Raw genomic sequence first — 20,635 nt, forward strand, 5'->3', positions numbered from 1 at the left:
TAAAACATTACTTTATTCATCTTCATGTTCCCAGTCCATATCACAGTGGTTGGAATGACTAATGGAATGGAGAAAGAATTAGTGGATCTACTTTGTATTAAAAATGCATAAAAATGTATGTTCACGTTACAGATTTTGGCACGCATGCAGTCTTTTGTGAACCACGTTGACAGCTACCTAAGAGCACGTGGCCCGTTCGGGTCTCCAGTGCCCCAGAGAGTAGCCTCTTCATTGTAGGGCACCACTCCCGGGCCAAAGACCCTCTTAGCCACTGTTTCCCCCACCCGTCTCTCTCTAAGCAGAGATTTCCTATAGTTTTAGGGGAGGCACTGCCAGATGTAACTGGTTGTTCCGGAAGTTTACAGATCCCCACTCACAGGACAGAGTTGTCAGTGTGCAGTTCTGGCTTAAACAAAACTCCAGTCCACACTGACAAGCTGCTGCCCATTTCAGAGCTTCTCTAATGTGAAATAACTAAGAGGAACCTCACTATGACTTTATGAGACCATCATTTACTGTTCTCTTAGAGAACTTCAAACTTACTATCAGTCTTTTTATTGGTAATGGGAAGGTTATTGTAAGAAATAAGTGAGGTATTACAGGTGAAAACATTTCAACGTAGTGTGTATCTCACACGTGGTTAAAATGTGTACTGAGCGTTACTGTTCAAAATGTACCAAAATTGAGTGTTGTATTCTTTTTTACCTAGGTGTTTTGGATGAAAAATCTCAAACTCAGGAGCCATGTTGTTCAGACCTCTTCCTGTTTCCAGATGAGAGTGGGAACGTGTCGCAAGAGCCTGGCCCCCCTTACACCTCCTTCACACACCACTCGGTTAGTGATGCCATGGCACGTGTACCCACGGAGAATGACGACTTTTGCATCATTTTTGCACCAAGAGCAAACGCTCAGGTAATAAATGGATGCTATAATTGAGGCCTTAAGGTAGTGTTACAAGTTGAAATGACCAAAGGGTACTTGAGAAAGAGTCTTCAGATTTTTTTTATATCTCTTGGCAGTTCACAGCGACTTCATTCTGTGATTTATTATTGAGGCTTTGCAAATGTTTGCTATACTATTTCTGTGACACATCACTCTAAAACTCAGAGAAGAATGCTCAATATTTGCAAAATTAAAAGCGATTTTTTTTTTTTTTTAGATTTTATTTAAATTCAAGTTAACATATAGTGTATTATTAGTTTCAGGGCAAAATTTTCTACGTAGATTATCAAACTACAGATGTTGTGCATAGTTAAGATAGCTCCTCAGGGCAAGGAAATGGCAAAAGGAGTGCTAACCAGAGTTGCTAGTCCAAGAACTGGGAAAGGTAAGACATGGTGTGTAAAGGCTGATGGGTGTTTGATAAGTGTAATTGCCATGTGAGAGTCCTGCTTGCATTTAAAAGTATGGCCTGGATGTAAGAACGCACAGCTCACTAGATCAGTTAAGTGCTGGAGTTGAACTTCATGAAATCGCCATTTAGCACATACACATACTAAATTGCTCAGTAGTGACTTGGTGAATGTATTTGTTTTACTGCATCCTGGGAAATTAAAAAAAATAAAAGCAGTCAAACTCAGGATGATTTCATTATTAGGATCATGGTAATTTGGTCCATATGTTGAAGTATGACAAGTTTGGAATGTAGTCTTGACTTTGAATTAAACAATAAACACACACACCAGACACACACTCACATCCACACACACTTACTAAATCTGTGCTTTTTTATTATCAAATGGTAAAAGCTAGATTGAAGACTATGAAGGACTCCTTGTGGAGTGATTTACATAGAAAGTCCATTTGATGCTGAATAATGCGGACCATCCAGTGTGATGATTAATATCACCACTTGCCCGTTTCATATATTGATACTGTTGTTAGGAAGAATTCAGAATCAAGAAATCTTGAGATCTGCAGCATAATCGGTGGTTTCTACTGAGACCAGACCATGTGTGTTCCCTGTTTATTTTAGGAGAAGGAGGAAGAGCCAGTTGTAAAAGTGATGGTCGATGATGCAATTGTAATAAGAGAGAATTACTTTAGTCAGCCCGCTAAGAAGACGGACACGAGCAAAGCCCCATTGCACTTTCCCATCCCTATCATCCGCTATGTTGTTAAAGAAGTCTCTCTTGTTTGGCATCTTTATGGAGGAAAGGATTTTGGAACAGTCCCTCCTACTTCTCCAGCTAAAAGTTACATGTAAGTTGATTTCTACATAAGTTTTTGTTGTTTTTTTTTGTTTGTTTGTTTATTTTGATTTGCTTTGCTTTTTTTTTTTTTTTTTACAGACCATTATAATCTTTTCCTAGAAAAAGAATTTGTCATTTTTTAAAAAAGATTTTTTTTAAAGATTTTATTTATTTATTTGACAGACAGAGATCACAAGTAGGCAGAGAAGCAGGCAGAGAGAGAGAGGAGGAAGTAGGCTCCCTGCTGAGCAGAGACCCCCTCCCCCCCCCCCCCAATGCAGGGCTCCATCCCAGGACTCTGGGATCACGACCTGAGCCAAAGGCAGAGGCTTTAACCCACTGAGCCAGCCAGGTGCCCCTAAAAAAGATTTTATTTATTTTAGAGAGAGAGTGAGCACGTGTGAGAGAGCGCACGGTTGGAGTGAGGGGCAGAATGAGAAGCAGACTCCCCCCGCTGGGCAGGGAGGCAGATGATGTGGGGCTTGATCCTGGGACTCCGGGATTGTGACCTGAGCTAAAGACAGACGCTTAACTGACTGAGCCATCCAGGCCCCCTAGGATTTGTCATTTTAAGAATAATTAATAAAGTAGTATTGAAAACTACATTATTTAAATGTTAGTCTTTTAATATTAAAACTTTTCATTTGTAAACTTAGTTGCATTGTTTGTATATTTACTAAAATATGGTGACTTAAGTGATTTCCATTCAGCAAAATTTGGGGGGTACCTGCCATGTGTTGGAGCCTGTATTAGAGGCACATTCACTAAAATGAATAAGTCCCAGGGCACTTGGGTGGCTCAGTGGGTTAAGTGTCTGTCTTCAGCTCAGGCTGTGGTCCCAGGGTCCTGGTATCAAGTCCCACATCAGGCTCCTTGCTCAGTGGGGAGCTTGCTTCTGCCTCTCCTCTGCCCCTCCTTCTCTCCACTCCTGCTGTCTCTCATGCTCACTCTCTCTTGCTCTCAAATAAATAAAATCTTAAAAAAAAAAAAAAAAAGACCCAGACCTTGTCCTGCATTCAGAAGGGCCATTATGGAAGCAGATGAGGGCAGTGAAGTGAAATCTGTGCTTCAGGGGGCAGGGGCCAGGTGTGGCCCTGAATGTCTGGCATCCAGCAGTGCCAGGCAAAGGGTTGGTGCTCCTGAAGTACTTGTTAAATGAGTGTGGTGTTCGGTGGAGCTAGAAGAGGACCAGCCCGCCTAGGTGCAGTGGGAGCGAACTTTCTCGTTAGGGTGGGAGGATCAGAAAAGGTTTCAGGGAGTGGTAATCGTTGGCACAACAGTGCAGAGACTTTCTAATTAAAAGTGATTTTTGGGGCGCCTGAATGGCTCAGTGGGTTAAGCCGCTGCCTTCGGCTCAGGTCATGATCTCAGGGTCCTGGGATCGAGTCCCACATAGGGCTCTCTGCTCAGCAAGGAGCCTGCTTCTCTCTCTCTCTCTGCCTGCCTATCTGCCTACTTGTGATCTCTCTCTGTCAAATAAATAAATAAAATCTTTAAAAAAAAAAAAAAAGTGATTTTTTAGGGATGCCTGGATGGTTCAGTCGGTTAAGCATCTGCCTTTGGCTCAGGTCATGATCCAGGGCCCTGGGGTCAAGTCGTGCATCAGACTCCCTGCTAAGAGGGGAATCTGCTGCTCCTTCTGCTTCTGCTGCTCCCCCTGCTTCTGCTCTTTCACTCCTGCTCTGTCAAATAAATAAAATCTCAAGGAAAAAAAAGTGATTTTATTTATTTATTTATTTTTGGTATTGATTGGGATTGTACTCTGATTTGGTATTGATTGGGATTGTACTCTGACTGTAGGGAGTTTCTGAAGTAATAAGGAACTTCTCAGGAGGTCTCCTTTTTCTGTGTCCTGTTACATGAGCACCAACACCATAGTAAGGTTTTTTCTGTAGTTCTGAATATTTAGCAGGCAGATGATTGCCACAGTGGCAGTAATAAAATTCATGTTCTCCGGGCCTCCAAAGCATTAAGATTCGATATAGAGAAATACCTTCTGTGACCATGTCTTGATAGTTCTGTAATCCTATTTTCTTTTTTTATCTTGCTATTTTTCCTGAGGTTACTCATTGCCTTTCTTAAATATTTCCTTTAACAAAAGGATTTTTTTTTCTTTTTCAATTTTTCCATTTATAGCAGTCCCCACAGTTCACCGTCTCACACTCCCACAAGGCATGGACGTAACATGGTATGTGGGGGAAAAGGAAGAAACCATGACTTTTTAATGGAAATACAGTTAAGCAAGGTAAGATGGCATTTTGAAAAGAAAAAGCCACTGCAATAGGAGCATTAATGGGGGTTCCTTGGTTACTCCCCAGCCTGGTGGTCTTGAGCCATAAGTCCCAGCCTTTTGGATTAGAAAAATGCAGGGGTCTTGTAAAACTTTTGCTTTTTCTTTCTCAGATGTTCCAAGAAGTTTGAGGGGTTTTGTTTTGTTTTTGTTTTCCCAGGCTGTCCCTAGAGGAGTGTGTCTCAGAGTTGAGCAAGCATCAGAATCCCCTCGAGGGCTTGTTAAAACACAAGTTGCTGGGCCCCAGAGTTTCTGAATCAGTATGAGGTGGGGCCCATGAATTTGCATTTTTAATGAGTTCCCAGGTGATTCTGATATTACCTTTCCCAGGACCACACTTGGGGAACAGCTCCCCTGGAGTAGCTATCTAGGAGGGCTGCCGTTGGATAGGACCTGTGTCAGGTCCATCAGGAATGTCTAGAGACCAGTATGTCCAGGTCACCAGTGACATCCTGTGCATTCAGTTCTTTCAGCTTGTCTGGGATTGTGCCAGGTGTCATATATTAGGGTACTTAATGGGGAAATACCGTAGTGATGATTTCATTGTATCCTTGCCCCACTTTGGAACTTGAACTTTATCTCCACTGATTGTTTTTCAAGCAATTTCATAGGTATGCAAGATGATAATTTTGTGTATTATTCTGTATTATAGAGAGTTTTGCTTGAAAAGGGTAGGGATTTTGCCAAGATCAAATAAGAGATGTCAGCCGAGCTTATCCTTGTGTGGTGGACACACGTAGATGAAGAAAGTGAACAAATGAAGGAATGTTCTGTTCTCTGAAAGTGGAATTAGAACCTGAGAATTCCAAGAAAGTGATGGGTGATACTTTGCATTTTAAAGGAGAAATCTAATTTAAATAAAGGGTAAAAATTGTTGTGTATTCCTTCTTTTCTGTGAAGGTGAAGTTTCAGCATGAGGTCTACCCGCCTTGTAAGCCAGAGTGTGACTCTGGGCTCTTAGAGCACCCAGTCTCCCGGCAGGTGTTCATCGTGCAGGATCTTGAAATTCGAGACCGTCTGGCAACATCACAAATGAATAAGTTTTTGTACCTGTATTGCAGTAAAGAAATGCCTCGAAAAGCTCATTCCAACATGGTGAGATTTAAGACCTCATATTTTCTATTCCTATGTTCGTTTTGGAAAAGTGTGTTTATTGTATCTAACTGCAGAAGATTGAAATGGGGGAATTCGAAGTTTTTTTTAATATTAATATGAAAATACCTTTTAAATATTCTGTTTAAGGATTTATTAATTTTAAAAGATTTTATTTCAAACAGAGTGAGTGGGCATGAGCTGGAGGGAGGGGCCGAGGGAGAAGCAGACTCCCCTCTGAGCAGGGAGCCGGATGTGGGATTTGATCCCAGGACTCTGGGATCATGACCTGAACTGAAGGCAGATGGTTAACTGAGCCATCCAGGTGCCGCTTAAAGTTTTATTATTTAAAAATTACTTTACATGTCGCTTTTAGGGTCCGTTTTATAATTGTCAGTGTATTGATACCCGAGGCAAACTGGAAGTCCATGGTGATCTACACAGAATATTTAGTATTGCTGGAAGTGTTCCAGGTTTCTGACAGTTTGTGAATTGTAGTGGAGTAGGAATGATTGACTCAGGATTGCGGGACGAAAACGGTCCTAGAAGCTGTCTTTGGAGGGTGGCCCTATGAATTCGCTCCGGGGGCCCAGCGGACCCTGAAGCGCGTGTACCACACTGTCGTCTGTGTCTTTCCCACTACGCAGAACCCGTATCCTGAGCTTCGGGGAGCGCGTGACCCAGAACGGTGTGATTCAGGCCTTTAAACAAAAAGGGGGAAAATTCCACTTTCAGTTCTCCTGTAACAAGTGGGACTTTTTTCCTTTTGTTTCTTTCTTTTTCTTCTTCTTCTTCTTTTTTTTTTTTTTTAAAGAAAACAAGGTTGTAATGTAGTTGGAGAAAAATGTTGTTCTTCTCTCGTAGTTGACAGTGAAAGCACTGCATGTGCGCCCGGAGTCCGGCCGGTCGCCGCAGGAGTGCTGCTTGCGAGTGTCCCTGATGCCCCTTCGCCTCAATATCGACCAGGTTTGTACTGCAAGCGTCGTGTGTGGAATTCTGCTTCTGTGTCCCAGCTTCAGAAGGAGGGATTTAATTTAGGTGAATTAAAATGTTTATTGTTATTTAACTGTTACGAGAATCACATAATTGAAGAATTCTGCTGGTAAAGAACAGGGCAGACTCATCAGGCATTTGGAATCTGAACTGTTGGTGAGTAAACATGATTAGATGCTCTGCTCCGGTCTCCTCACTGTCCGCATGACCCAGCACTCGGTCCCTGCTTCCCCTTGTCCCGTGTCCGGACGCGCTGCGGCAGATACGCCGGTGTTTTCAGGGTGCAGGAAACGAGTCCCTGGTGTCTGTGATTGAAAGATCCGAGCGTTTGTCTTCACCACAGCACCTGGAAGAGAATTCCTTCTGCCCTGGGCAAGATGACAAATTATTTTGTCACGGTCACATTCTCATTGTGACTGTGAACAGGTCAAAAACAACAGATTTGTGGAAAGACCCAAGGAAGTCCACTTTGCAAGCAAGCATTTCCATCAAATTGTCCCGGGTTTTCCCTTACCTCCACTGTTTAAAAGATAGTTGGTGCCGCTTGGGCAAACTAGGTTCAGGGGCTGTGAGCACTTGATGCTCTTCAGTCCGCTGGGGTCACATTGGGGTTAACGCCTCAGTTCTCTTTCCCTAGTTGGGGGCTTTAGGCAAGTCACTTCTCCAAGCCTCACTTCCTTTACTGATAAAATCGAAGTAGTAGAGGTAGATACAGAATCATTTTTAAAAAAATAAGGATCAGAAGAGACTTGCGTGAGTTAAATATTTAGCTTGGTGTTAAGGATCAGAAGTATTAACTGTTGTTCTTATTAACTGAAGCACGTCACACCTGGAGCAGATAAATGGAGTTTGCAAAGTAGTCTGCTTTTGAGACGGCTGAACTCTGTTTGCCGCACATTGATGGGGAAGGAGCTGCCGGTTTTCCCTTATAAGGTGGTTAGACCCTTGGACATCCCTTTCCCCAGGAACTTAAAGGGAGCTGCTGCTGGTTCACACGCTGACCAAACCTGACACTGTCTTCTTAATTTCAACGGTCTTATTTGGTGTTCATTGTGGTTTTCGTTTGCATTTCCCTGAGGACTAACGATGCTGATTGTCTTTTCACATGCTTACTTGGCGCCTGTGCACCCTTTTGTGAAGTGTTTGTGTCTTGTTAGTTTTAAAATCAGGTGGTTTTATTGAGTTGTAAAGAGTTTAGCGTGAATACCAAAATTAAAACTTCTGAGAGCATATTGAAATGCTGACAATTAATATCTCCTTTTCTGTTTTGTGCATTTGTAGTGAAAATGGATAAAAGCCACTGTCTCTATGGTCTCTCTCTCTCGCTCTCTCTCTCTTTTTTTAAGATTTTATTTATTTATTTTATTTATTTATTTGGCAGAGAGAGAGAGAGATCTCAAGTAGGCAGAGCAGGCCGGGGGAGAGGGGCAAGGGGGAACAGGCTTCCCACCAGAGTAGAGAGCCTGATGTAGGGGCTCGATCCCAGGACCCTGAGATCATGTCTTGAGCCGAAGGCAGAGGCTTAACTCACTGAGCCACTCAGGTGCCCCCCCTCTTTTTTTTAAGAGCATATTTATACCTGGAAATTTTCTCTTGTGTTATTTGAAGGCAGTCATAGAGTCAAAGTATTTATTGTGTTAAAATATCACCATCTAGTGGTCAAAGAATAATATTTTAGGTACTACTACATTTGAAACATCTAATATTTGATATACATATGTTAAATGTCTGTATATATGCACACATACCTGGGTGATATATAATATATGTAATGTAACAAAATACACTTCTATAAGTGTGAAGCATAAGGTAGTGGGCAGTTCATAAACCCACTGCGTTACTGTAGAACCAAAATCGTTTCCGTACTGTGGAAACCACGTCCTTGCTCTTCAGTCCCATCCCTCAGTCTCCCATATGCCACATTACCTAGAAAAAATGCCTTTCTGACTTTCGTCATTGATACCTCTGGTAAACGTTAGTAGTAGTTGATTAGATCCTTTGGAATGACCAGACTCAGGGTGTGCTACCAAATATGACCCTTTACTTCCCCACCACACTGCATTTTGGTACAGTAGTGATGCTTTATATTAATTGAGAATTTTTTTTAAATGGAAGGAAGAATAGGCATTTAATCTCCAGATGGTGAGAGTGAGGTGAGTAAAACGAAGCTGCTAATACCTGGCAAATGTGGCTCGCTCGGACAGCATTAAGACAGGTCCGTGCATTTTCGTTATGATACCATTTCAGAAGAGACCACACTGGGTGATTTTATGGATTTTAATTTTGAGTATCTTGTCCGTTGGAGAAAATGTGTTAAGGCAATAGAACATAGTGGTAAAGGCAGAAATATGGCAGTTAAGAACTTGCGAGGTACATGCCTGTGTTCAGGCTGGCCGGCTGCTGTTCCTCACGGCGGTGACACGCCCACTGCCGCCGGTTCACACGGAGCGCTGGTGTCCAAGAACAGGGACGCCGTATTTCTGAGAAAACCAATATGTATTTGATTTAGAAATAGCTGTGTGGGAAAAAAAAAGAAAGAAATAGCTATGTGATCTTTAACTTCTGTATCTTAATTTTAACAAATCTAACTTTCTCAGAGTTGTGAGAATTAACAAGGAATTTGTGTGTGTGTGTGTGTGTGTGTGTGTGTGAGAGAGAGAGAGAGAGAGAGAGATGGGGAATAGGAACAGTGCCTCACACAGATGAAGAACTCAAAAAAATTATAGTGGTTTTTGAATGAGTAAAATACTGGACTTTGAGATACTTCATAGTTTCAGAAGTAGATGTCCCCCTCCCAGGCCCCCCGCCCCTGTGCCTGCCCTTTGGTTATAATTACATCTTTTCATTTTAGGATGCCTTGTTCTTCCTGAAGGATTTCTTCACAAGTCTTTCTACAGAAGTAGAGCTTCTAATGGCTCCAGATCCAGAAGGTATTAAATATGTATAGTTGGAAAAAGTCTATAACAAGTACTTGGGTTGATTTTTGATTGTTATGAGGCCTTTTTGAGAGTGTACTGACAGTCTTTATTCTCATTTATATAAATGTGCTTTTATATTTTGCAAATGCTGTTTATGTGAGAGTAATAATTTAAAAGGTAGAAGTCAATTTTCTCTAGCAGTAATGGTGTTTATTAAATGCAGCAAAACAAGTTAAATTCATATGAATTTTAAATGGTTGCTCTAAAGAAGCGTTCCTAATTTTTCTAATGTATGCATTACCTTTTCAGTTAAAAAGTCTCCTGGAGCTGATGTCACCTGCAGTTTGCCAAGGCACTTAAGCACCTCCAAGGAGCCAAATCTAGTTCTTTCTTTCCCTGGGCCAAAGCAACCTTCCCAAGATGATGGTGCCAACTCAGTGGGAGTGGTTAATGGGGAGGAAGAGAAGGACTTCTCAGCTGAAGAGGCATCATTTAGTGATCAGCCCGTGTTTTTTAGGTAAATCACTTAATTTTGATGACACGTGAAATTATTTTAGTGTTTTGCAGGTTCTTTAATGTGTTTATCCACCACTAATTATGAGGTTACGCCAGCTTTTCTTTGCACTGCTGCACAGTAACTGGTGTCTTTATTTATTTATGGGCTCCACGTGCACTGCACCCTTGATTACACATGGTAACCCTGGTTCAGGAGTCGTGTCTCCTGATTCTGTGGCAGGAATGCCCTTTTCCTCTTGCCTTCTTCCTTCTGTCGCTCTTCCCGGTCACTCTTACTGGCTTATTTGTACCTCCTCAAACGTGATGCCCTTTCCTCTTTGCCCTCACACACCTTGGCTTCCCTTCGGTTTCCCTGTGCTTCCCTTCTCCCACGTGCAGAAGGGCATTTTCTGTCTGGTTTTGCATCTGCCCTTCCCAATGACTGTGGTGTCTTTCCTGGCCCTTCGCTCGCTCCCTGGCTCATTTGGCACTGTCGGGAAGGGCCCGCATGCTCCCGCTGTCCTGCCCACCGCTCCGCTAGCTGCTTGCACGCTGGAGTTATCCCTCGTTTCTAGACCTGTTCATCCTTCCCATCTTCCTTCTATCCCCGCCCTTCATGGGGGGCCTGGAGCCTTGGCTCTTTTGGAAGGAGGAAGAAGAAAGATTGACGCCGTCTGTGTTGTGAGGAGCCGTTCGTGACTCCCCTCGTTTTCCGTACTCCGGCTGACATCAGTCACCCCCAGATTCTGGCTTTTCAAGCTGACTTTAGGTTAGACTTTGGGCATGGCCCTACGTGGGCAGTCTAACTATTTAAAGTGCTTTCATATTTTATATATCTTGTATACTGTAGAAAATAGAGATTTTATATACTTGTATACTGTAGAAAATAACATGAGAATTGGAAGGGTCCTGTAAGTGATCTCTGGCAGTTTTAAACATTTCACCAGGAAAGAAGAATCTCTTTAATTACTTACCCACATTGATCTTTGATTTTTTTTTTTACTACAAAAAATTGTGTATCATAAGTAATAATTCAAATTCTCATTTTATATTAATCATACATGAACTCCTGGTTTGGTTTTTGTGAACACTGGATAACCAGTCCAAAAGAAATTGAATTGTTAACAGTTTTGGCCTGCAGGTGGAGAAATTTGACACTTTTTATTCAGCATGCATAGCCTCACTTAGGTAAATTTTTTTTTATAATTAGACTCTTTAAAATAGCTATGGATTTGTGTTTTTACTCTCACAAGCTCCTAGAAGGCTTAGGGTGGTAGTCAGTGATACAGTCCAGGTTACTCACTTCACGGGCGAGGAACTTTAGTGTCTGGAGAAGTACGTTGCCTTGTTCAAGACCACACAGTTAGTGGCTGAGTCAAGGCCAGAACACAGGTCTTAATCCCAAATCTAGTGCATTTTCTAAGTGATGGCCTGATGTCTGCCAGCCATCCCACAATATTTATTGAGCTCTGTGTATGCCACAGTGAGCAAGGTCGAGAAAAATTCCCTGTATAATTGAGCCTACAAATAATTTACATACGTGATTTGTCATATTATGTGCCATGAAGAAAACAGAGAAAGGAAGAGAACCAAAAGGCCCAGAGAACCAAGTGGAGATACGTGTTTGGATGATGAGGGATGACCTGGGGTCCCAGGTTCTTATAATGATTGATGTTTAAGTACAGCTTTTCCGTTTTACTGTGTGTTAAATTGGACTTTTGGGGAATGGCTTAGGATATAAATGCAGACACTAATTCTGTAGAAAAATTGTGTTTTAAGTCCAATTTACAGTCCAGCTTTGGGAAGTTAGTTCCTTTTGTTTGATGTATACTATTAGGTGTCTAACTATGATTTCATTCTTAAAGAATTCCCAGTGGTTGTGTGTCAGTATCCTGTTTATAAGCATTAATTTCAAGGATGCTCACTAAAATTCACCAACAAGGGTGGCATTTTAAAAATTGACTAAGACGTTTAGGCTCAGAGTTAAGTTCCTTGCCCATGATTACACGTATAGCTGGTAAAAGTGGGATTCGTAGTTGGCTTTTCTGGTGCGCTCTGCGTCATGGCGCAGTTGAGAGAAGTCCCTTCCCTCTTCTCTTTTTTACTTCTTGGAAATGATTATATTATTTGGTTTGATCTTGAAGGTTGCCTTTATTATTCTTTATAAATTGAGAATATCTGCCAGAATAAATTTTTCTAAGGTAAACATTTAGTAAACTAGGGGAAGTTTTTTTGTGAGAAAATTTAAATAAAATATATACAGTGTATAAGCTGGTTAACATTCGTTTAGTTGTTATATTACCTTAAGAAAAGGTGGAGCCAAAAGACATTGCCCTTTATTTAGGCCTCGAGATAGTCACCTTATTTATTTTATGGTTCGTTTTTATTACCTAGTTGAACTGTTTAATTTATATCTAATTTCAACCACAGGTACTTCTGAATATAAATAACTCCCCTCCTTTCTTTATCTTCAGAGAATTTAGATTCACATCAGAAGTTCCTATTCGACTTGATTATCATGGCAAACACGTATCAATGGATCAGGTTTGGAAACTTTGTATAAATATATTCTACAAAGTTATCTTTTCTAATGGAGTTAATTTTTAAACTTTTTCTGTAATGGTTTATATGTTTGAAGTGACCTGCAAGATTTTAAAATTTAATTCTATTTTTAAAGTAAACATTATTTACTTTACCCATGAGTAAAATTTAGTATAAATTGGGTAATATATATTATTGCATATATATTTTTTTGCTGTAAATACTTCAAGTGTTTTAGCTGCATTAATGGATGAATACTACCTTGACTTGTCCAAATGACCACTATTTTAAATGTTTGGTCGCTCAGTTACACATTAATCTGGCTTTTTTGAATTTTAAAGGGCACCCTGGCCGGAATTCTGATTGGTCTGGCCCAGTTAAACTGCTCAGAGCTGAAGCTGAAGAGGCTTTTCTACCGGCATGGGTAGGTCGGTTTTTATCTTATGAGGTTTTATGGTATAGTGACTGCAGTTAGTTTACAGCAAACCAGGCATTGACTTTTCTTAGCAAACATTAATCATTATTTTACAGTATTCTGTGCAGAGAGCTCATTCGTAGAGGAGGCTTACTGATTAGGGTCTACTTTTTATGCTGAGAGAGTAGTAGTTTGACTAGAGTAGTATTTTGCAAAAATAGCTGAAGTTATTTTTTAATAATTTCCCAAGGTCATAAATTCATTTATTTAGCAAGAGGACTGGCATTTCACAACATAATGGTTCATAGTAACTGAGACCTATGTGGCAATTATAGACAATGAGTTAATCCTGTGCTAGAGCTTTGAAGATTTTATTTCTTTATTTAAGAGTGAGCATGTGTGCACATGTGGGGGGCAGGGAGAGAATCTCAAGGAGACTGTACTGAGTATGGAGCCTTATGTGGGACTCGATCTTATGAACCTGGGATCATGACCTGAGCTGAAACCAAGTCTGATACTCAACCAACTGAGCCACCCAGGCACTCCTGTACTAGAGCTTTAGGTGTTCAAGAAATAGGAGCAGTGGAAGGACACATTCATATATGTTACTGAAGCTTTATAGAAATTACTAACATTAAGCTGGATTATACATGTGTGTACATATGTTTATGTATATTCAGATTAAACATCTGTAATATTTTGTCCTCGTAATTGGTACATTTTCTTTTAAGTTAAAAAAATCCCCCCCAACTTATTATATAAACAAACTAAGTCAGAGAAAGACAAATACCATATGATTTCACTCATACGATGAACAGATAAACATAGGGGAAGGGAAGGAAAAATGAAATAACATGGAGGAGAAGGCAGACCGTAAGAGACTCTACACTGTAGGGAACAAACTGAGGGTTACTATAGGGCATGGGGGTGAGGGGTGGGGGTGGGGTAGCTGGGTGATGGGTGTTAAGGAGGGCACTTGATACAACAAGCACTGGGTGTTCTGTGCAACTGATGAAATCACTAAATTCTACCCCTGAAACAAAACAAAACAAAACTAAAAAACCTCCCCAGTTTATCTGAACCTACAAATCTCTTTCTCTTCTCTGTATACTAATAGTCATTTGCTCTAGCTTGCTAGGTGTTGACAAATTGTTTTCGTATGCAATCACCGAATGGCTTACTGACATTAAGAAGAACCAGCTACCAGGAATCCTGGGAGGTGTTGGGCCTATGCATTCACTAGTACAATTAGGTGAGTTTTTTTTAATCAAAAGATGATTTATTTTGCTTGATCTGTGATTCTTAACCCCTTTGGAATTATGGGTGTCTTTGGGACAGTCTGTGTGAGGACCATCTTTCTGGAAAACTTTGTGTGTGGTCTTACACACCTGTAAGAGCACTTTGCGTCCCATTTGAGGATAAAACCCCAGGGTTGGAATGACAGCAGAGATCGGAGCTCCCGCAGTCCCGCTGATTCTCTCTGTTGACTGCTGTTCTAGTGCAAGGCCTAAAGGACTTGGTCTGGTTGCCGATAGAGCAGTACCGGAAGGACGGCCGCATCGTCAGAGGCTTCCAGAGAGGGGCTGCCTCCTTCGGCACCTCAACAGCGATGGCTGCGCTAGAGCTCACAAACAGGATGGTTCAGACCATACAGGTATCGCGCCACTGACCGCCTCACTCTATACAGAGAGGAAGCGCTACAATAAAATGGCTGGGATTTTTGTGTTTTTACAAAGATACTGTGAAATACACCAAATGCTGAGAATAGATACCTTATTCATGATGATTTAATATCATTGGGTTTTGTGGGGATTTTTTTCCTTGTTTTTATTTTTTTATTTTTATTTTTTTTTTTATTGCTCAGCTTTCTGGTGTTAATAATCGGTAGAATAAAACAGTGGAATGCAGTGTCAAATTTGCTTGCCCGTTTCAGTTAAACTGTAACCGTTAAGTCAGTCGAGGATTTATTTTGCCTCATCAGTGAGACTAGATCCTAGCTAGACGTGAAGGAGGCATTGCAGATCGGACAGGAGATGCAGTAAGGGTTGTCCTGCTAAGTACTGAACTCCGGTTGACCTCATGCACGTGTCCCAGACAGGGCATTGTCGATTAACCTGGTAACACGGAGAGGGTTCTCGGAGGGACAGAGGAGGGACTGAGAAAGTCTGCTCAGTCCAGATACTTAGCGTTCCCTTTAATGTTCTTGTTACGGAAGTGCTCAGTTTTTGTCGGGGAGAACTCCGGGCCCTGCAGACACGCCTGCGGTAGGGCCTGCGAGTCCCCCTGCTCTTCCCGGCTCCGGTGGCAGGTGCCTTGTTGGAGCACAGCTCTGCAGATTGTCTTCTGATGCGTTTCTTACTTTCTGGTGAAACGATCCAGGCCGCAGCAGAGACCGCTTATGACATGGTGTCTCCTGGGACCCTTTCTATTGAGCCCAAGAAGATCAAAAGGTTCCCTCATCACCGCTTAGCGCACCAGCCCGTGGACCTGCGGGAGGGCGTGGCGAAGGCCTACAGTGTTGTCAAGGAGGTGAGTGCTGCCCCGGGTGGGCAGGCTGCAGCGCGGTTGGTCGGAAGAGCATTCTGTGGTCACACACCCTGGGGGTGTGCTTGGAATCGCTGCCCCAGCAAGTGGCGGTGCCTGCAGGAGGTCCTGACGGGCTCCCCAGGAAGAGTCGTGATCTGGAGGAAAGGCTGGTTCTGGGCGTGTGGAGCCAGCCGGGGAACGGCCACGCACACACGCTCGCGCCGGCCCGACGTGCTCGGTAGTTCTGCGCCGCAGTACTCAGCTTTGCTTAAAAGTACAGCTTTGCTGGCGAACCGCTCACCCTGGTCCCGTTCCCATGACTTCACTCTCCTGAAGGCGGTACACATTTTTGGGTACATGTTTTTATACTTTACTTTGTATTTATTCATAAGCAACACATACCATTGTTTCTTCCTTTCTTTCTTTTTTTTTTTGTTTTTTAAAGATTTTATTTACTTATCAGAGAGAGAGGGAGAGAGAGCGAGCACAGGCAGACCGAATGGCAGGCAGAGGCAGAGGGAGAAGCAGGCTCCCTGCCGAGCAAGGAGCCCGATGTGGGACTCGATCCCAGGACGCTGGGATCACGACCTGAGCCGAAGGCAGCAGCTTAACCAACTGAGCCTCCCAGGTGTCCCCATACCATTGTTTCTATTTTAAGAGCTAACATACTTGGTGTCATAGTGTATGTAGCCCTGTAATGTATGCCTTGCAAGATCTGCCCCTGGCGATACACGTCCCCCTCGTTGAGATGGTCGCATGGCCTTTTGTCGTAGAGCATAGCGTACTTCATTTTCTCTTGGTAGATCTTGTTTTCCTTAAAGCACCGCTGCAGCAATGTTCATAGAAATGTCCCTTTGTTCATCTGTGCCAGAGGTTAAGAATGAAGTTGGTGATTTGTAATTATCTGAATCTCAACATTTATTAAGCCTAATGGCAGTTTAGTTGCACCAGTGAATCCTGGTTTTTAATGGGCACTGTTGGGGATGTTCCCAATTGTAATCTTTCTTGACATTCTTTTTTATGACATGAATTTTGAGATTTTTAAAAAATATTTATTTATTTGAGAGCAAGAGGGTGAGAGCGAGCGAGCGAGCACTAGCGCTGGCAGAGGGAGAAGCGGAGTCCCCACCGAGCAGAGAGTCCGATTCAGGGCTCGATCCCAGAACCCAGGGACCATGACAGCTGAGCTGCCCAGGTTCCCCAAGGTGGTTTTAGTCTTGATGCGTGTATTAGGATTTTATTAAAGATCCCCCCCGCCCCCCTCATATTCTGACAGGCACAAGTGCCTAGGATGGTCTTTTCCCTGACAAAGTGGCCTCTGTGGTTCCGGGTGGTTGGAAGACCACTGAGGTAGGGCCCCCGGGAAATGTATTAATGGAATAAATAAAAGCAAGACCATTTGCTTTTCTCCAAAGGAGATTCAGTTAGAATAGGGACTGGTCAGATCTGTTCTACAGATGTCAGGATTGGGCCAGTTATCAGTAGACGTGTTAGAAGTCTGGTTTAAAGAAACAATCCTGGGGTTCAGGGCAAAGCTGGGGCCCTGGCAGCAGGATATAATAGCACTTGGGTATGGAGCACTTTGCAGTTAGCATATCGCTTGCCTGCTCTAACCTGTGGTCATTTGAAGAAGTATCTGGGTGCTGACTTTGTGGCAGGCGTATAGCGACCATTCAGGGGAGTCAGTGTTCCTCACTTGCCCGAGAGGATGCTGGCGCAGCGGGACTGGCTCCCCGTGTAGCCGGCGAGTCAGCACTGGGGCCACGGTGGGTCTGCCGTGTGGTTCTCTGTGTCTGACTGTCAGTGTGAAGAGTCGAAGAGTCGGGGAGGGGAAGGTGAGAGCAGTGAGCACAGATCAAGGTGGTTGGGGTGCTTGATTCCACGGCATCGCACTTTGCTTTTTGAGCGGAGGCTCCTCTGTGGTGATAAGTATCTTCCCTTTGAGATGTTAGTGACTCAAAGATGGAGAGAAAGCGTTCCAGCTGTTTCACAGATTGGCTCCTCCTTGAAGTCAGGGCTCGGCTCACGGTGCCCAGACCTGTTTTGGTGTGGACCTCCCAGCTCAGAATTATTTTAACAATGTTTTAAAGAAAATTGAAAAGAAAAAGCATCTGTGGTAGAAACTGTGTGGCCTGCAGATAATTCCATGTGCTGCTGACCGCTGCTGACGTCACTCGCCTCCGAGGTAGCCGGGGGCCGTGGGGAGGGCAGCGGCCGAGCTCCGGGGCCGGCCTTGTGAGCTCCGAGCGCCGGCCTCTGCAGGTGCCTCGTGCCGCTCGCGTCTGACCCTCACCGCACACCTGGAGCTGCCCCCTGAAAGGACTCGACTAGCAACCAGCCCAAACAAAACAGAAAGAAAGGGTGAGGGAAAGGACTTGACTAAGATGACACTGTGACGCGATGCAGCCGAGACAGGAATTCACGGCCGTCGTCTCCGGGACGCGGTGGGGGTCCTCACGGTGTTCTCCTCCGCCCGTGCCCGCTTTGTCGGTGGGCTGGGGAGCGGCGCTGAGGCGGGGAGAGGGATGCTGCGGACAAGTGCCGCAGCCGCGAGCATTTTCTGTATTGTCGGTTTCACTGACTGTAGGTGCTTGTAAAACCGCACTGTGTTTGTTTCTCGTTCTTCCGTACTCGGTCTCCCTCTGCGGCATCGCGCGCTCACCCTGCCGTGCTGGGCGGACAGGACACTCTGTTAGCTTGTCGGAGCCAGGACTGGATTCTGGGTTAGGACAGCGTTCGTGCTTTCCCTGAAGAAGAGCCCAGAGTGCCTGGTGCGGTGCCCTTCCTGGAAGAGTCAGAGCGGAGCAGGGCCTCGTGTCCCCTGTGGGGTTTGAGTCAGACGGTGGAGTCCAAAGTCAGGGGACGCTTTACCACTTTGGCTTGATCAACAGATTTCTACGTTCAGCTGTACGGTGTAGCAGTCACAATTATTTTAATATTACACAGGGATAAGAAACATGAAAAAATGCTGAAGAAACTTAAATTATTAAATAAGTTCCTGCTTTATGTTTTCAGAATTTTTTCTGTTTAATCCAATCCTTTCATCTTCATTGAATCTTCAGTTTCTTTTCTAGTACGTAGCCAGTAACTTAAAACAGATCATTTTCTGGAGCTTTGTAGAATTAGGTTTTCTTATTATAGTTGAATCAAAGGAACGATCACTGTATCCCTTTTGTGATTATATTTATTCCAGAAGCTTTGTTTGTGATATTTAACTCGAGTGATTATTAGTGCCAAGAAAGCTACTCTTCGATCATTGAATACTTCTTTAAGCTTCCCTACCTGAAATGGTAGCTTCGCTCTATTTTCTGCACACAACGTGTCACAACAAAATGCTAAATCATAATAATTGCCTCTTATTTTCCGTATAATTACAGTTTGTCATAAACATAATTATCCTGGGTTATCTCAAAAACACAGTGGATTTTCTGGTCTAGGTATAAGCATAGTGTTGATGAACTCTGCTGACGTTGTATACAGTAGGTTAATGCAGAGATTTTTCTGACCTTCTCTCCACTCCCCCTTTCAGGGACTCACGGACACGGCTCAGACGATTTACGAAACTGCAGCTCGAGAACACGAGAGCAGAGGGGTCACTGGTGCCGTGGGCGAGGTCCTGCGCCAGATTCCTCCTGCGGTGGTGAAACCTCTGATTGTTGCCACAGAAGCGACATCAAATGTATTAGGCGGCATGAGAAACCAAATTAGACCTGATGTTCGGCAAGACGAGTCACAGAAATGGCGCCACGGGGAAGACTGATACTTCAGATGCGATTGTTTATGGAGATAGTGAGGGTGGAAATAAGGAGCACAGTATCCCACTGGCAGCTTTAGAGGGTCCTCATTTACTGTGATTGTGCTCATCTCAGGAACAAAAGCATTTCTTAGTTAAATAATTTAATATCAAAGCAACATGCAACCAAAAACTTGTGACATTTAGGGCTGGTTTGGTACTTGCCTAGAGAAATGTTTGGTGGCTAGTGTCAAAAGACCGGAAGCGTTTGCTGCCCAGTGAGTGGAATGCTTGCTCTTCCTGAAGTGGCTGTGGTTTTCCTTGCTACGGGTGAGAGATCATTGGCAGCCTCCTGTTACAGTCCAGAGTGCTCAGAAGCATTTGTGCACTTTGAAAGCACTATTTATATTGCCCTGAGGAGTTGATTTTCTCAAGGTTTAAAGAGAATCACAGCTTCGAAACTCTCATTGAGAATGAGAGACAGAAGCTACAGGGAAAGCAAAACAAATAGGATTTTAATATAAATATCACAGAGGAATAAATGACCTGGTCTGTTGGATTTAGTGTCCATGCGCTTAAAACATTATTTCCATCCCTTCAGAAGGTCTTTCTGGGGGCGTTTGAGAACGTGCGTGTCGCAGACATGTCTGTCGTGTTGCACTTTATCGTGTGTGTGTGTGTGTGTGTGTGTGTGTGTGTAGATTAATACAAGTCATGTGATCTGTTCGTTATGTAATTTACAGATTTTCATAAAATATAAAGAGGAGTAAGACCATGTTTTTGGCTAAGGAAGTGAACTCAGATGGAGTCGCTTCCATTTATTTCGAGTGTGAATGAAAATGTGCACTCTCTGATGAACTGGGGCCCGCGTGATTGTTCGTGTGTGTGCACTCTCTGATGAACTGCGGCCCGCGTGATTGTTCGTGTGCGCGTGCACTCTCTGATGAACTGGGGCCCGCGTGATTGTTCGTGAGTGTGCACTCTCTGATGAACTGGGGCCCGCGTGATTGTTCGTGTGCTCACTTTCCAGCAGATACAGTGCAAGCTTGTTAGGAATGTGTGGAAAGGGAGATTGGAAATGATTTTTACTTTTCTGAAATTAACCAAAAATCCTCCAAACATGCCCTAGTCAGCTATTTCGAAGTACCATTTTTACTTGGTTAACAATGTACATTTTGATAACCTGTCAGGAATGAATAAAGTATTTTTATTTAAATTTAAAATTGTTTTATGCTTCCATGAACATTCTGCTTTTCTCAGAGCATATTCTTAGATGCAGCACTTGGCTCCATCCCAAGACACTTGGGAATACTTCCTCGAAACTGATTTTGGTTAAACCCAGTAAATCATTACCTAGGAGTGAGAGGAAAATTGTTCGCAAGGACTCACTTTTTGACTTTAGGTGGATCTAGTAGAAAGAAAGTGTAGGGCTTCGTGTTT

The 20,635-nt window shown here is 43.2% G+C and overlaps 1 protein-coding gene across 4 annotated transcripts in view; it reads left to right on the forward strand.

Moving 5' to 3' along the window:
* ATG2B (autophagy related 2B) overlaps positions 1-20,418 on the forward strand; it is a 73,039-nt gene extending 52,621 nt beyond the window's left edge. For 2 of the 4 annotated variants that reach the window (XR_014312390.1, XR_014312391.1), the window contains exons 30-42: positions 710-912; positions 1,976-2,202; positions 4,329-4,437; positions 5,383-5,577; positions 6,439-6,624; positions 9,345-9,497; positions 9,795-10,002; positions 12,455-12,524; positions 12,863-12,945; positions 14,067-14,188; positions 14,436-14,590; positions 15,316-15,465; positions 18,992-20,418. Coding sequence is in view for 2 of the 4 variants with exons in the window: in XM_082733231.1 (XP_082589357.1) it covers positions 710-912; positions 1,976-2,202; positions 4,329-4,437; positions 5,383-5,577; positions 6,439-6,540; positions 9,419-9,497; positions 9,795-10,002; positions 12,455-12,524; positions 12,863-12,945; positions 14,067-14,188; positions 14,436-14,590; positions 15,316-15,465; positions 18,992-19,222 (1,934 nt within the window). In the remaining 2 variants the exon portion in view is untranslated. The remainder of the gene's footprint in view (positions 1-709; positions 913-1,975; positions 2,203-4,328; positions 4,438-5,382; positions 5,578-6,438; positions 6,625-9,344; positions 9,498-9,794; positions 10,003-12,454; positions 12,525-12,862; positions 12,946-14,066; positions 14,189-14,435; positions 14,591-15,315; positions 15,466-18,991) is intronic. The other 2 variants (XM_082733231.1, XM_082733232.1) reach the window with 1 other exon arrangement.
* The last annotated feature ends 217 nt before the right edge of the window (positions 20,419-20,635 follow it).

The sequence above is a fragment of the Mustela nivalis genome (assembly GCF_964662115.1).
Source record: "Mustela nivalis genome assembly, chromosome: 6".
Taxonomy (NCBI): domain Eukaryota; kingdom Metazoa; phylum Chordata; class Mammalia; order Carnivora; family Mustelidae; genus Mustela; species Mustela nivalis.